This window comes from Tamandua tetradactyla, chromosome 20 (genome assembly GCF_023851605.1).
Source record: "Tamandua tetradactyla isolate mTamTet1 chromosome 20, mTamTet1.pri, whole genome shotgun sequence".
Taxonomy (NCBI): Eukaryota; Metazoa; Chordata; class Mammalia; order Pilosa; family Myrmecophagidae; genus Tamandua; species Tamandua tetradactyla.
This window is the reverse complement of record NC_135346.1, coordinates 17,694,059-17,707,871: the sequence shown is the minus strand read 5'-3', so window position 1 is coordinate 17,707,871 and position 13,813 is coordinate 17,694,059. Positions and strand designations below refer to the sequence as shown.

At 43.6% G+C, this 13,813-nt stretch overlaps 1 protein-coding gene across 7 annotated transcripts in view; it reads right to left on the bottom strand.

The window, feature by feature from the left end:
• Nucleotides 1-3,860: 3,860 nt before the first annotated feature.
• The window catches only part of WNT8A (Wnt family member 8A), a 103,238-nt gene continuing 93,285 nt past the window's right edge, over nt 3,861-13,813 (bottom strand). For 5 of the 7 annotated variants that reach the window (XM_077138566.1, XM_077138567.1, XM_077138568.1 and 2 more), the window contains 6 exons: nt 11,281-11,417; nt 8,834-8,867; nt 8,453-8,591; nt 7,168-7,293; nt 6,308-6,450; nt 3,861-5,164 (listed from right to left, as the gene is read on the bottom strand). In XM_077138566.1, the coding sequence (XP_076994681.1) occupies nt 4,601-5,164; nt 6,308-6,450; nt 7,168-7,293; nt 8,453-8,591; nt 8,834-8,848 (987 nt within the window). In that variant the 5' untranslated portion in view covers nt 8,849-8,867; nt 11,281-11,417 and the 3' untranslated portion in view covers nt 3,861-4,600. The remainder of the gene's footprint in view (nt 5,165-6,307; nt 6,451-7,167; nt 7,294-8,452; nt 8,592-8,833; nt 8,868-11,280; nt 11,418-13,813) is intronic. The other 2 variants (XM_077138570.1, XM_077138572.1) reach the window with 1 other exon arrangement.

Sequence of the window (13,813 nt, the reverse complement as noted above, 5' to 3'; positions counted from 1 at the left end):
CAAGCCTTCATATTTATAATTCTCCCTTTGGAAGCATATCATAAATAGCCATTTGGGAAACAGCATAAGCTATGTAACAGAAATTGATATAATTTATGGGTAGTACTTTGTATGTCTTGTGTTCACATATATAACAGAAATTGATATAATTTATGGGTAGTACTTTGTATGTCTTGTGTTCACATAGAAAATAATGTCCTTGAAGGGCTTAAGAAGGGTATGTCTTGCCTTCAAGGAGTGAGATATAATTGGGTATAAACTCCAAAAGGAGAATCATAACCATCATTGTCTTCATTGTTATCTGAGATCTTAATACCATTTAACCAATAATTTCCTTTACCAGACCCTTCAGCCCACCAGAAATTTGTGCTTTGAATGGTATGAGTTCTTATATTATTAAAATCTAGGGGTGGCTGGAGAAAATTGGTATCTCTAAATGGCTCGGGCCTCTACAGTGTGCTCCTGGCTCATGAAAATAAAAGGTGTCTTGCTACATAGAAGCTGAATATTTACCATGTTCTACAGGGTGGTGATTTTTATCTCTCTGGCTTCTAGTGAAACTACCACATTCCTTAGGTTAGAAAGACCACATCCTGACCCGTCTTAGCAGTGTGGAGTCACTCCTAAAAGGAGATCTGTCTGATTAGATTGGGTATATCGGATGTTTTTTGTCACAGCCAAGTCTACAAGTGAAAGGAGGATGACTTAGAGGAATTCCAGCTTTGGGACTAAGTGGCGGATGTGCACAGACCCAGCAGTTACTCTCATTGGTTTCACTTGCTGTATGGTGTGCTAGAAGGACAAAGGAATTGTGTTCAAGATAGGAGTACCCAGGGCAAAAATAGGATAAAAAGTAAATAAAAGAAAATTATGGTGAAGATGGTGTATTATTGGGAAACTGGGCCTTTTAAGGAGTACAGTATATATAAGGGAATATTTAGGCAGATGGTAAAAAGGCAGAGACGGGGGTAAGATAAGGAAATTCAGGTGTATCTTGAGCTGTGCTCTTAGGCATCATCTAACTGCTCTAATATCTTGAGTAGAAGCTGCCTACATCAAATGCCGTTAGGGGTCAGTTCCCTGTAGTTTTTCTGCTGTAGTGGTGGTCAGTAAGACTTGATTAGGTCCTTTCCACCTAGATTCTAAAGCAGTCTTTTGTTGATATCTCTTCCAGAGTATCAAGTCTCTGGGTTGAAGGTCATGTAGAGTTCACTGTAGAGGAATCTTGGAAAAGGCAGCCTAGAGCTGTGACAGGTGGAACTGGGTAAATGCAATTAATCCCTTATAATAATTCACAATTTCATATTGTTTTAAGTTGGAGTCTGGTGAACTAGAGGAAATAAGTTCTCCCCAATATAATTTCATAGGAGGTTAGCCAGTGTTTTTGTAACAGGCTAGATCTTATGACCGTCAAATCTAAAGGAAGAACTCTAGGCCAAGGTAGAGAGAGAGATTAAAATATTTTAGCTAATTTAAGTTTTAAATACCATTTGTGCTTTTTTAAAAAGCAAAACAAAACTGTAGTTCTGTTTATTGTTTACACTGATCATATTACATTGAATTGTAAAATTTAAGCTACTATTTGCATTACTACGTTGTATTTGTTTTCTATCGCTGCTGTAAAAAATTACCACAAACCTCATGGCTTAAAACAACACAGATTCATTATCTTACTGTTCTTGAGTTCTGAACATTTGTTCTTTCTACCTTTCCTGACAAATGAAGAAGGTAGGGACAGAGAAGCATTTGGTTGGTAGCTAAGACCTTGCAAAATTCTTTGATTACAGTTCCAGTAAACTGGGAGCCCCTCTTGTTTGAGAGAATAGCAGGAATTCCCCAGATGGAGAAAAAAAAGTCTAATAGTTTTTTTTAGCTACTTTGAGGTTTTGTGAAAAACCTCTATCTGCCCAGAAAATTAGACATATGATAACAAGGACATATTCATATGAAGGGGGAAGCTGTATAAAAAGCCCATTTGAAGATGTCCAAAAGGGCCCTGTTGGCTGAAGTATTTGACCCTGCCCCTTCTTTGTACTTTTTCCAGGGTTATGTTAATTGACAGGTGGAACATGATTTATATACTTACCTTGTTTTGTTTAAAATCCCCAACCACCCCCACTTTTTATTTTTGCTGAAGATGAAGCTTTGACCTGTAGCTAAATGCAAGCATTTTCAGAGAAGCATCAGAGTAAAACAATGTACTGACAAGGAAATTTGCTCGGTTTTTTGGCATGCAATATTTTCTTTAAGAATATCTAAAATTATGATCAATAACACTCTACTGTTGCCAAATATTATGCAGATAAGTATCAGGACACATCATGGACAGTGAGAATACTGTCAAATCTCTAGAAATATATATAATCTCTAAATATTTATATGAGTAACAATATAAAAATTTAACAGCAGGTTAGAAAAATCTCCTTTAATTTAACAACACTTTCCCATGCAACTCATAACATATCAAATGAACTGAACTATTTTTAGCACCTCTCTTTTTATAGGTAAAAGAACAAATTTGTTGCACTTTTTAATGGCCCTCTGGAAAATCCTAAAGACAGTTTGAAATAAAAAAAGATATCTTTTAGGGTTTGATTTTGAGGGGGTAAGATGTTAAAAGTTGTCAGGAGGTTTGAACATTTGGCTATATAGGTTCATGGGTTACTGATAAACGATAGTTGTTTACCTCCTTAACCAAAGGGACAATGAAAGATTTTAAAAGTAAATGTAGGAAATAACATGATTATAAAAAATAGGAATCAAACAATTATTTTAAAAGTGAGAAAACTTGTTCTCTTAAACAATAAAGAATGATAAGGTCTATAAATATCAATGAGGATATTATTCTGATATGACATAGCATCTTTACCTTTTAGGCAGATTACTCAGATGGTTATGAAAAAAACTTTTATAACCTCTCACTAAGAGCAGGTCAATGTTCTATGAAAATTTCATCATTTTAATAGAGAAAAAAACAAATTCCAGTTTTGTATTAATATACTGCTTGGTAGGAAAGCGCTTCAAAAAACCTTATAAATAGGCCTATTAAATCTTAGTCAGTGTTGATCAGGAAAAATAAAATTTATTTCCACAAACATTCAACAATTCTTTATATCCATTTAGGTTTTATCCTACACTTTCCTGTTTCTCATTCTGTAATACCCAGTCAATTTATGATAGGACAAAACTACTCTTTTTCCTTAACACTTCCTGTTATATACCTTACACATTTAAGTTCCCAAAAAGTTCTTGGAAGCTGTCATCCTATAAAACACAATAACCCTTGAAATAAAGTTTGTCAGGATAATAATTTAAACACAGCTTTACATTTTTCATCATTTTAAACATCTAGTAGTTATTACGCTAGTTGCTAGTTTACTTGGTTAGTAAATCTATATAAATTTAGGAAGAACATTCTCAAGTAGACTAAAATTGTATGTTTGCATTGTACTTAACATTGACACCTCAGAAGACATAGCTGTTTTTATTTAACTAACAGTATTTAAACTTAGCCCTGTTTACCAAAGGTTTACCTAGATTTTGTGCACTTGGATTTTTAAAACATTTGGATTTAGTTCTACAAATGCTCTTTTTACATTGGAAGTATTAGAATATTCAGTTTTCTTAATTTCTGGGACTTTAGAAGTATTAATTTACATATAAGCACTTATTTATTTTTACGTAATGTGAATAGAGCTCTTTTAAGGATTTTTATGTTAATTTGGTATTACCATTTGGAGGTAGGAAAATATACATCAAACATACTGACAGACACAAATAGCTCATAGCTTCAATTAAAAAATTTTCAGTCACGAGTCAGACATAAAAACATAGAAACACAGGAATATAAAACTCACTAGTTGATATGAAAGAGCTGGCTTTCTTTCCTTGCTTGCCTCTTAGATTTTTATTAGAATTTTTATTCTTGGCAGGTGGGACACATTGAGGTTATTTATTTGAGGGCTAAATCTTTCCCACTGCAATTTGTGGAGGAGACTTTTAAGATTTTCTTTGCCCTGTTGTGTAATCGTACAGAAACTTTGCTCTGTTTCTCAGGCCTTATGACTCTCAGATTTGCGGTGGGAAGAGGAATCCTGTAGGTTCCTTTCCAGGCCAACCAAGCAGGATTCAGTATCTAAAGTTCTGACCGCATGTGTACAAGCTGACATGGGTCAGGCAGCCCTCGGACACATGCATCCAAAAGAATTCTAAATTCTTCTATGAATATCTGTTTGGTGTTATCTGGGGGGAATCTTTTTAATTAAAAGTCTTAATTCAGTTTGAGTCCAAGGTTTAAATTCGGTTTCAGTGGGCAACCAGGTTCCATAGGAGGCTTATTCTTTGAAGGAGCCTGGCTGGACAAGATAATTTTCCCTCAGGGACTCAAGAGGAACGATTAGAGGAAGGGCTGCATACGAGAAGAGTGGGGAGCTGTAGGTTTGGGTTGGAGTTCATTCCCCTTTGTTCTGATTTTGGCTTTTTTCTTTTTTGCGTGCTGCATAATCTTGGGCCTCCATTTCCCCATTTACATCAGAGATCATGAAGACTGTAGGCCAACCCTGTGATTTTCTCATTGTTTTCTGATCTACTTTCTCCGTCCTCATGCAACTGAGCAAGTGAGTTTTCGTGGGTGATACCGGGCGCTGCCCTTGCCCCGGAGGCGCGTGCAGTAGTACTTGTTCACCACGTGCCGACACTTGTCACACTTGACTGTGCAGCACCACTGGAATTTGCAGTTACAGCTACTGACGGCCTCCGTCCTCCTCTCTTCTACCTGCAGGCCACACTCGGTGCACAGGCGACCGCAGCTGTGTTGTTCCCACCTGGAAGGGGTGTGACTGCTCTGCAGGCACTCACGACCCTCTGTGCCATGGACGCCCAGGCTGGAATTGCGGGTACAGTAGTCTGGTGACTCCTCCAGGAAGATCAGCTCAGCTTCTGCGCTGGGAAGGAAGGCATTGGTGGGCGCCCAGTGGCCCTCAGCGCTGTTACCAGACCTTGGCTGCCGCTTATCCATCTCAATTTTCAGCGCCTGGTCATACTTGGTCTTTAGGTAGTCGCCCATTTCCCGGAAGTCAGCCAGCTGCAGCCAGCACGTCTGAATGCTGCAGCTCCCCGAGATGCCGTGACATTTGCAGGTCCTCTTCATGGTGGCTCTCACTGCCTTCGGGGAGAGAGAGAGAATGGGCTGGCAATTAAACGGAATATTTTAGAGTTGTGCTTATTAGCTTCAGAGGAGCATAAGAACCATCAGGCAAGCTCATGAAAATATTCATTCCCAGGCCCTGCCTCTGATATCCCCAACTAGATGTGCAGGAGGTTAAGGGCCTTGGTACGGGTAACTTTAGAGCTCTCCTGGGTGATTCTGATGAAGCCAGGCAAGGCTGAGAGGTGGCTGGGGTTGGGAGACCTAAGTTCTAGGCCCCACTCCATCACACATGGGTTTTTTCTCTATATGGCCAATGAAAATAATAGTCATATAAAATAATGATCAAGAAAGTGCTTTGTAAAGTATAAAGGAAAATAAGATCATTGTTGCTGTTTTTGTCTTGAAGCTGGGGGCTGGGGTATTTGTGGTGGTTTGGGTTTGTCCTCTAAGCCCTCTCCCAGAGGGAAGGAAACTCCTCAGATCTGAACCCCCAATCCCAAGGTAACCAGTGGTTGTAACTGCCTTGAATACCTCTCCCCCCTACCCTTCCAACCAGGACATCCAGGTCACAGGAAAATTTCTATGATTTTGGCTCTGAGTGTAGCATTTTTCCCAATTTGAGTTCAGAATGCCCTGGAAACTGCTACCCAACAAAAGCCTGGAGATGGTTTGTAACCCTGGGGAAAGAATAGACCCTTCAAAGGAGCCCAGATCAGTTCCAACCCCTGATAGTCTAGACAGACCTTACGACATAAGACTGTACAATAGAGTCCAGTTAATTTCTCAGAGATGCAGTTGAAGTAATTAAAACTTTAAGTCATGGAAGGAATGAAGGCCTTGATACTGCATTGGTCTGTGTTCTCCCAAGCCAGCCTGTGGAGGGGCCTGAGCAAAGGGTTTAGTGACGAGGGAGCTCCAAGGTTTGCATTCATTGCTTGGTTCTGATGCTTTGCAGTTGTGTTGTTTGGAAAAGCCACTTGGCTCAGACTTAACTGGCTTCATTATCCAGAGAATGGAGGTAACCCTGGTCCTGCTGGGTAGTGTGAGGGTGAAACATGTGGTATGAGAGAGCTCCTGGTAAGTGGAGAAGGCCTGTGTAGATGTGAGACTGATACCCATGCTGAGCCTGATGGCTCACTGGCCAGCTCTGATACCCACCAGCCTGCCTGCCCTGTTGTTGTGAAGATTCATCAGGGCTCTGGCATCTTTCCCCTTCTCCAGACTGTCCACAAAGAGTTTAGAGATCCTTTCCCCAAATTCCACATTGTCGCTGCAGCCTCCCCAGATCCAGCCGTGGCCTCCTACACAATAAGGAAAGAATAAGCTCTGTATATGCAACCTGCTCAGTCCCAGAGAAAGAGTCATGGTCATTATGGCCGACTGAGCCAAACCAACCCCAGGAACCCTAGGAGTTTGTAAAGCCATAGCTGAAAGTGAGACAGAGATATGGAGGTGATGGGGGTGGGTGGGATAAGTCCTGATCCCATAGTCAACTGCCCACCTTTCAGGCATTTCCCAGCTCTAGCCTTTAGTTTCTCCCCTATAGTAAAGGTAGGAATGCTGGGTCTGGACTAGATGATCTCAGAGGTTCAGAGCAGCTCAGACATTCTGGGATTCTGTTCTGTTAGTCTACAATAATTTTGTTATAGAGTCACCTTCTTCCACATTTAGTGATAAATCTGTCTAAGTCTCTTAGCTGGCCCACAACTAGCTATGGATTACAGACAACCATTCCAAGCTTGAAACACCAGGATTGGCTTCCTACTCTCTTTAGCCTCCTCAATCCTAGAGTCCTCATTAGTTTTGGAGCTCAGGGCTCACTTGCTAGACCCTGGACTCATGGACCTAGGCTCAACTCTCAGAGGAGTCCAGGTCCTTGAGCTTCCACAAAACAAGGAGCTTCTGGAGTCTAGGGGTTTGAAGAACTGTATTTCTCAGCCTTCCCTGAATGACTCTGGTCTGCGCTGAGCTCTGCAGCCCCTCACCTCCTCCCAGCCCCATCAGAGATCCCAACACACCTGTTTTTCCATTTTTTGATTCATCACAACCACAGTTTTCAAAATCTCCCATGCTACAATTCTTGGTGATGGTGTACATGACTCCAGCAGAGCTGATAGCATGAATGAAGGAAGTCTCCCTGGTGGCTTCGGAGAGAAAAAGGGGACTGGAAACTTGGACCTTGATGACCGAATGCATAGGCTTTGGAAAAACAATGCTGTTTCGCTCCTCTACCTCCTGCCCCCTTTAGGTTTAAGAGAACGCTCTTCTATGAAGAAAATAATGTCTGTCTCCCCTGGGTCCTTATTTATCCAGGCAGGAATGAGTATCCCCAGGCTACAAAGGGGGAAAGTACGACCCAGAGATATAGAGTGATGCAGCCGAGATCACTTCCTCACTGGTTGTGGTGCTGGGACTGGGCTTCTGCTCCCCAGCAGTCCAGCCAAGAGCCCTCTCTGTCCACTGGCCACTGATGATGATTTTCGTTCTTTTTGTCACTCTGGCCATGAAGCTGGAGCCACGCGATAATAATGATCAGGGCTACCACCTACTGAGCTCTTGAACTTTACTCAACTCTTTAGGAACATTGTCACATTTCATTTCTACATGCTCCCTATTCTATACTGTGTCTGTATGTCCCACAGCATGATACTTTTTCTGCTCCAGCCCCTCTACTCCCTGCTTCCAACTCTTCTCTAGAAACTCTCTATTGTTTCTACATAAACAATTTTTATGAAAACTACTGCTTAGAGGTACAAACAGCTGCATGAGTACACATGTACACACACACACACACACACACACATCCCACAGGGACAGCTCAGTGTGATCACTCAGCTTTTCTTTTTGGGGGATTCTGACAGCTGGGCAGATGGGAGACTCTCTCAGGTACTGCTAACACGGCCCTTTCTCCATTTTTATTTCATGAAAATCAGTGCAAGGTAAGTGTATATAAATATAGGCATGCATTCATAAAATATGGTAATATCTTACATTTGTATAGAGATACCTTTGTATCTACTTGATCCAATCTTTATGATACCAGAGCTAGACTTCATGATCAAATGACAAAACTGGAATTGAGAGAGGGGAAATAACTCACTCAGGTCACATAGCAAGGAAGTGGCAGGTCAGCGGATCACTGGTAATTTTTTCATTTACTAAGCACATATACTGTGTACATACCTATACTGCACTTAGAGGCATAGGCAGACACACACACATATATACATACACACTTATATGCATACACATGTATTACAAGCCCACCTCTGAGCACACATACCCTCTTAGACAGACACTTACCACCTCTCAGTCTGTTGTGGGTAGAGAGCTGGAGAGCATTTTCAGGGCAGTTCCAGCGTTCCCAAGCAAACTGGAACTTACACTCCTCGATGCCACTCTGGGCGCCCAGGGCTACACTGGTAGTGTAGGTCAGATAGGCCTGAAAAAGAGAAAAAGACTGTGAGCACCCACTCCCCCAGCTCAGCTCAGGTCGTCTGGGGTGGGGGAGCAGGCCGGGGCCAAGTGGTCTAGCTCTCCAATAAGGAATAAGCATGGGTTCCTCTGGGGAGGGGGCCTGGCACTGCCTCTGGGGAGGGGGCTTGGCACTGCCCTCTTTTCCTTTCCCTAAAATGTCCCTTAGGAACCTATATGGGTTAACACAGGAGCCAGAGACCATCCTACCTTGGGACCTGTCATCAGGAAATTGTTCACTGACCTAGCAAAAAGAGAAAAAAATGTGACGGTGGGCAGGGTTGAGACAATGAGGGCTCCCTTGGGGTGGGGGTGGTGAGGGGTGGGGGCAAGGACTTACCAGGCAGAGGCACTGAAGGTGCCATAGCCTATGCACATGGCCAGCCCGAATATAAACAGGTCCCCCATGGCCCTGAGCACCCCTAGGACAGCCCAGGGCCAAGTCCAGAGAAGAAGTGAGGGGACAGCAGGGGCTTTCTCAGTATTTATGTGGCCAAGGGATTCTGAATGGCCAAGGGAGAAAAATCAACAGCTCTTCCGATTTGTCCCTCACTGGCAGGGTGGCAGAAGCCACTGACCCAATGGGGGCCCAGGTAGGAGGGACTCAGCCCAAAGCCTGCCAGGGAAGCCCCACCCACCCTAGCCAGCCCAGCCCAGCCAGACCTTCTTGACCCAGAAACTGAGGGGCCGAAAGCCTTTCTCCTACCCCAGGGTTTATTTCCTCTGTAAGTCAGACTTTGTCTCTTCCTGCTTGAGGGCCCGTTTCTGCTCTGGGCAATCCAGAGCAGGCTGGGTCCCTAAATCTGTATGCAGGCCACCCATCCCTCTGAGCCGCAGTGTCCTCATCTATCAGTGAGACCGTACTCCTTGCTGCCTTGGTCCCGCAAGAAATTATTACAGAGGAACTATCTTCGGGATCCCCTAGTACTCACTTTATCTAGACAAGTGATGCACCACCCCTGCCCGCTCTCTGTGACTGTAAACTCATGGGCAAAGGGGACCACAGATCAGAAAAACCTCGGGGGCTAACTCTGCAACAGTTCCTTCTACACATTCTATTAAAGTAAGTTCTGGTAAATTTCCTTCCTTCCTAGTGGGTCTAGCCTTTTCTATCTGAGGGTTAGATCTCCGGTTTAACTGATTGTATATCTGAAAATCGATCTTTGAGCCACCCGGGCTGCATTTGAAAAGACTGATGCCTTTCTTTCTGACACCATTTTGATGCTAGGATGTCAGCTACTTTAGGCAGGAATCTTTTAGAATCACCTTGTTTTCTTAGTGCTTACAGAGGTGCCTGGATGAATAAACAAATGAGTGAAAGAACTTGCAGCCCCCTAGTATTGACTTCAGGTGAAGCTCAGTTAGGTATGTCTGTGGGCCATGATAAGGAGCACTGGCTCTCCTTAGTTGGTAAAGCTCTTTCCTAGGGCTGGGGAAGGAAGTCTAGAAAGGTTCAGGGGAAAGGTCAAAAGGGAAGTCGCAGTCCTGACTCATTATCCTGTGACCCTGGCAGTATCTAGATCACTTCCCAGCACCTTGGGCCTGGTTTGGTTGGGAAGGGGAGCCCAGACGTGCCCCCGCCAACAGGGTTCCAGAAGCCGAGGAGCCTGCAGGCCTCAGTCAGGCAGTGCGTTCGCAGGAGGAGCTGGGAGTGATGCCGGGCAGCGGGCATTAGCCTTCCCGAACAAGATAAGTACGGAAATTGAAAGCATTTAGAAATGTTTATACCAACTTGATGGAGTAATTTTTAGGTCTGTTGAATCTAATAAGAAATTTGGGCTCCTATTTTGATTGCTTTTTTCTTCTGTGCTATTTTTCTAAGAGGATGGGTATGCATGTCACAAATGCAAAATGCCTTTAATGGATGAAAGCAGCCTCTCCTCTCTACCTGCTCAAGGCCAGGGCCACCGGCAGCCAGGCAGACCCAGCCATTTAAATGCTTATGCAGTGCAGGGCAAAGGAGCGCCTCAGACCTGAGTCATTTGAGTCACTTGGGAAAAGCCCATTGAGTTTGCGTCAGTGGCCTTTTCGCTGATGTCTTCCGTTTGTCCCAATCAAGGATTCTAATGTTGTAACTTTGAGCTCTGAAGACAGCAGGGTTGGTGTCCATGCCACTCACTGTGGGGTCAGAACCCGTGAGCCCCCTGGGGGCCCCTCACTGCGGCCCTTGAGTGAGTGTCAGGAGTTTCACTTCCTATGTGTGAGTGATTGGGTCTCATTCCTCCAAGACAGTCTACAAAATAGGTTCTTCTACTTAGTAGGAAGCAGAGGGGATGTTATAGTGAGGTTTTGTGTGCAAACTTTGTGCTTGTTCCTGTTCAGATTCTTTAAAGATCATGTAGGTTCTCTAAAAAGAATTTTGGATGTTAAAGAAAGTCCCTTAATCCAGGGATTAGACGCCCTGGGTTCTGGCCACTGATGTTTTGTGTGACCTTGGGCAGGCTATTTACCGCCATGTGGACGCAGCTGCTTCACCTGTAAAATGAGGAAGGGGGAAAAGGTTGACCATTGAATTATCCCTAAAGATCTTCTTAGCTCTCTTATTTGCTGTAACCCTAATTTCAAGGTTTACAGAATTTATTAATCCCATAGGTGATTGCAGGCAGAAAATGGGGAAATCTTGTCTTTCCCAGCTGTGAGCATAGGAATCATCTTACACATTTTTATGTTCTTCAGGTGGCCATCAAGATGGACCTGGGGGACAATCAAAGCCTTCTTTAGAGTCTCTGAGTCTCTGTCTACATAACGGCCCTGTGCTGGACCGATCCACGTATATGATTGCAGACAGAGGGTCCTGTGGAAAGAGAGGAGGCAGCAAGAGGCACTTCATACTGGAGTCTATAAATCATGCAACCATAGTTTGCACTGATTTTCTTAACCCTAGCTCTATTATCCCATTCGTTTTTAAGTGATGATCCAACCCTTGGTTTCTGTCTTCCAGAAATGGAAATCAGGGCGGGCCACGGTGGCTCAGCAGCCAAGAATGCTCGCCTGCCATGCCAGAGGACCCGGGTTCAATTCCCGGTGCCTGCCCATGTGAAAACAAAACAAAACAAAAACAGAAATGGAAATCAAGGCCAGAGCAGAAGATGACAGTGGAGACAGAGTAGGCCACGACAAGATAGAGTAGTTGTGTCTCTGAAGCAATGGTGTCTAGTAAATGTCTAACCACTGCCTTTGGGGCGGCCAGAGCCATGGTTGGTAGCACTTACTGATTTCCATGGTGTAAATAGTCCCACCCTGGCTGACTTCAAACTACCAGTGCAGACTGGGGAAGAGATGTACAGTAGCATTTCTACCATACAGATACAATGTAAATAACCTTGAAAGTATAGATAATAGTAAAATGTAGCAAAATAATTAGAAGTGATGGATTTTTGAATATGTATAATATTCATTTTAAATATAATTTAATTGTAAGTTTATATTTTTAAATTTTAATAGTGGCTGTGTTTAACAATCAGCTTGCAAAATTCCTAAAATTCAGCTCTCAGGAGCTGGTATGAATTCTAGGTCACTGAGGAGAAAGTGCAAAAATTTCTCTGTGGAAGTTAACAGCAAATGTTTCTTTGTTCTGGTTATGTGCAAGGCTTTAACACTTGCTGAGACATAGGTCTTTCTATTTACCCTCAAAAAGCTCGGCAGTCCAGTGAACAGGAGAGATAAGATGTCTAACTATAACGTAGGGCAGAAAGTGGTAAGTGTAGTAAAAGGAATACGTGAACACATGTCTGGAAAGATATTTACAGAGTTAGAAATGGAGGGAGGGCCGGGTAACCCCCATGGCCCTTCCATCTCTCAGTGTTCCTGGATGGTGAGATTTCAGGAGTCCCAGGGAAGCACTGGAGGCTGTAATCAATGAGCAAATAAGTCAGAGCCACCAATACTGTGCCCAGCTTCAGGAAATTGAGAGACTGATTATAGAACCATAGAGTGTTTGAGCGAGACTATCCCATTTTAGAAGAAGGCAACTGAGGCTCAGAAATAGGGGACTTACTCAGGGTCACACAATGAGTTGGGGCCAAGAGAGTATGAATCTCATAGTCCTGGTTTCCCAGGCACTGAGGGTCTTGCTGGGATGCAGGACTTTCTGTGCTAAAACCAGGACGGTCCTGGGCAAAGCGGGATGTTGATGACCATCTGATACCTTGCATTCTAGGCCAATTTGTCTTTCCAGAGGTGTGCCCTCACTAAACTTGCCAGAGCCCTGGTGCCCCCACATTTCTTTTCCAGGCAGCTTCTAGGGCTCTGAGACTACAGAGGTTGCTTAGACTGTGGGGAAAGTGGGGGGTGGTGCTGATGGTGAGATGCAGAGAGGGGTGGGAGTGGCTGGGAATGCCAGAAGAGAAAGAGAGAAGATTTTCTGACTTTTTACACTTCTTTGCTAATTAGATAAGAGGTGGGGGTGGGGGGAGAATGAGCCTCTGATGCATACTCTTGTGAGCTGTGACACTGAGCAGAGCACAGGGATTTTCAACCTCTCATCTCCCTAAGCTTTTCTCTTTCCATCCCCTCGGGACACTTGATTCCTAGTCCAAAATACCACAGCTGCTGGAGCCTCTGCTCCAACCTTTGGTCCCCCAGTTTAGAGTCAATGAGTGTAAGTTCCTCAACAATATGCCCAAGGAAGGAATGGGGAATACTTCAATTTTCCCTTTCAGATCCAGGGTTCCAGGTGTGGGGAGGAAGAGAGGAGGAAAGCAGAAGCAGGTGGTAGTCTGCTGAACATGTGGGCCTGAGAGGGCTGGCACAAGGGCTGGAGGGTGTGTGCCAGCCTGCAGGCCAGGACGGGGTCGGCTTCATGCCTGAAGGAAGTTCCCTATGGCTGCATCTTGTCAATGCCAACCACATGGGGACTTCCGCCAGGATAACAGCTTATTTCTTCCGTCAGACTGAGGCTCCCAGATGCCAAAGGCTATATCTTCACTATTTTTCTAGAGAGGCTCGAGAGTCTCTTCCAAAGAGCGATTTCAATTGGCAAAAATTCCTTAATGAAATTTTTCTTTCCTCACTGACTTAAAACCCCCATCTCCAACACTGGATAGGACACAGAAAAAGTAGGCAACTAATACTCTGTAACTGATCATTGGAGAGAACAGTATGGAGCTGGTTGTGGGATTTTTAAAAAACTTCTTAAATTGTATAATATAACATATATACAAAGCAAAGAAAGAAAAAAACAGTAATTTC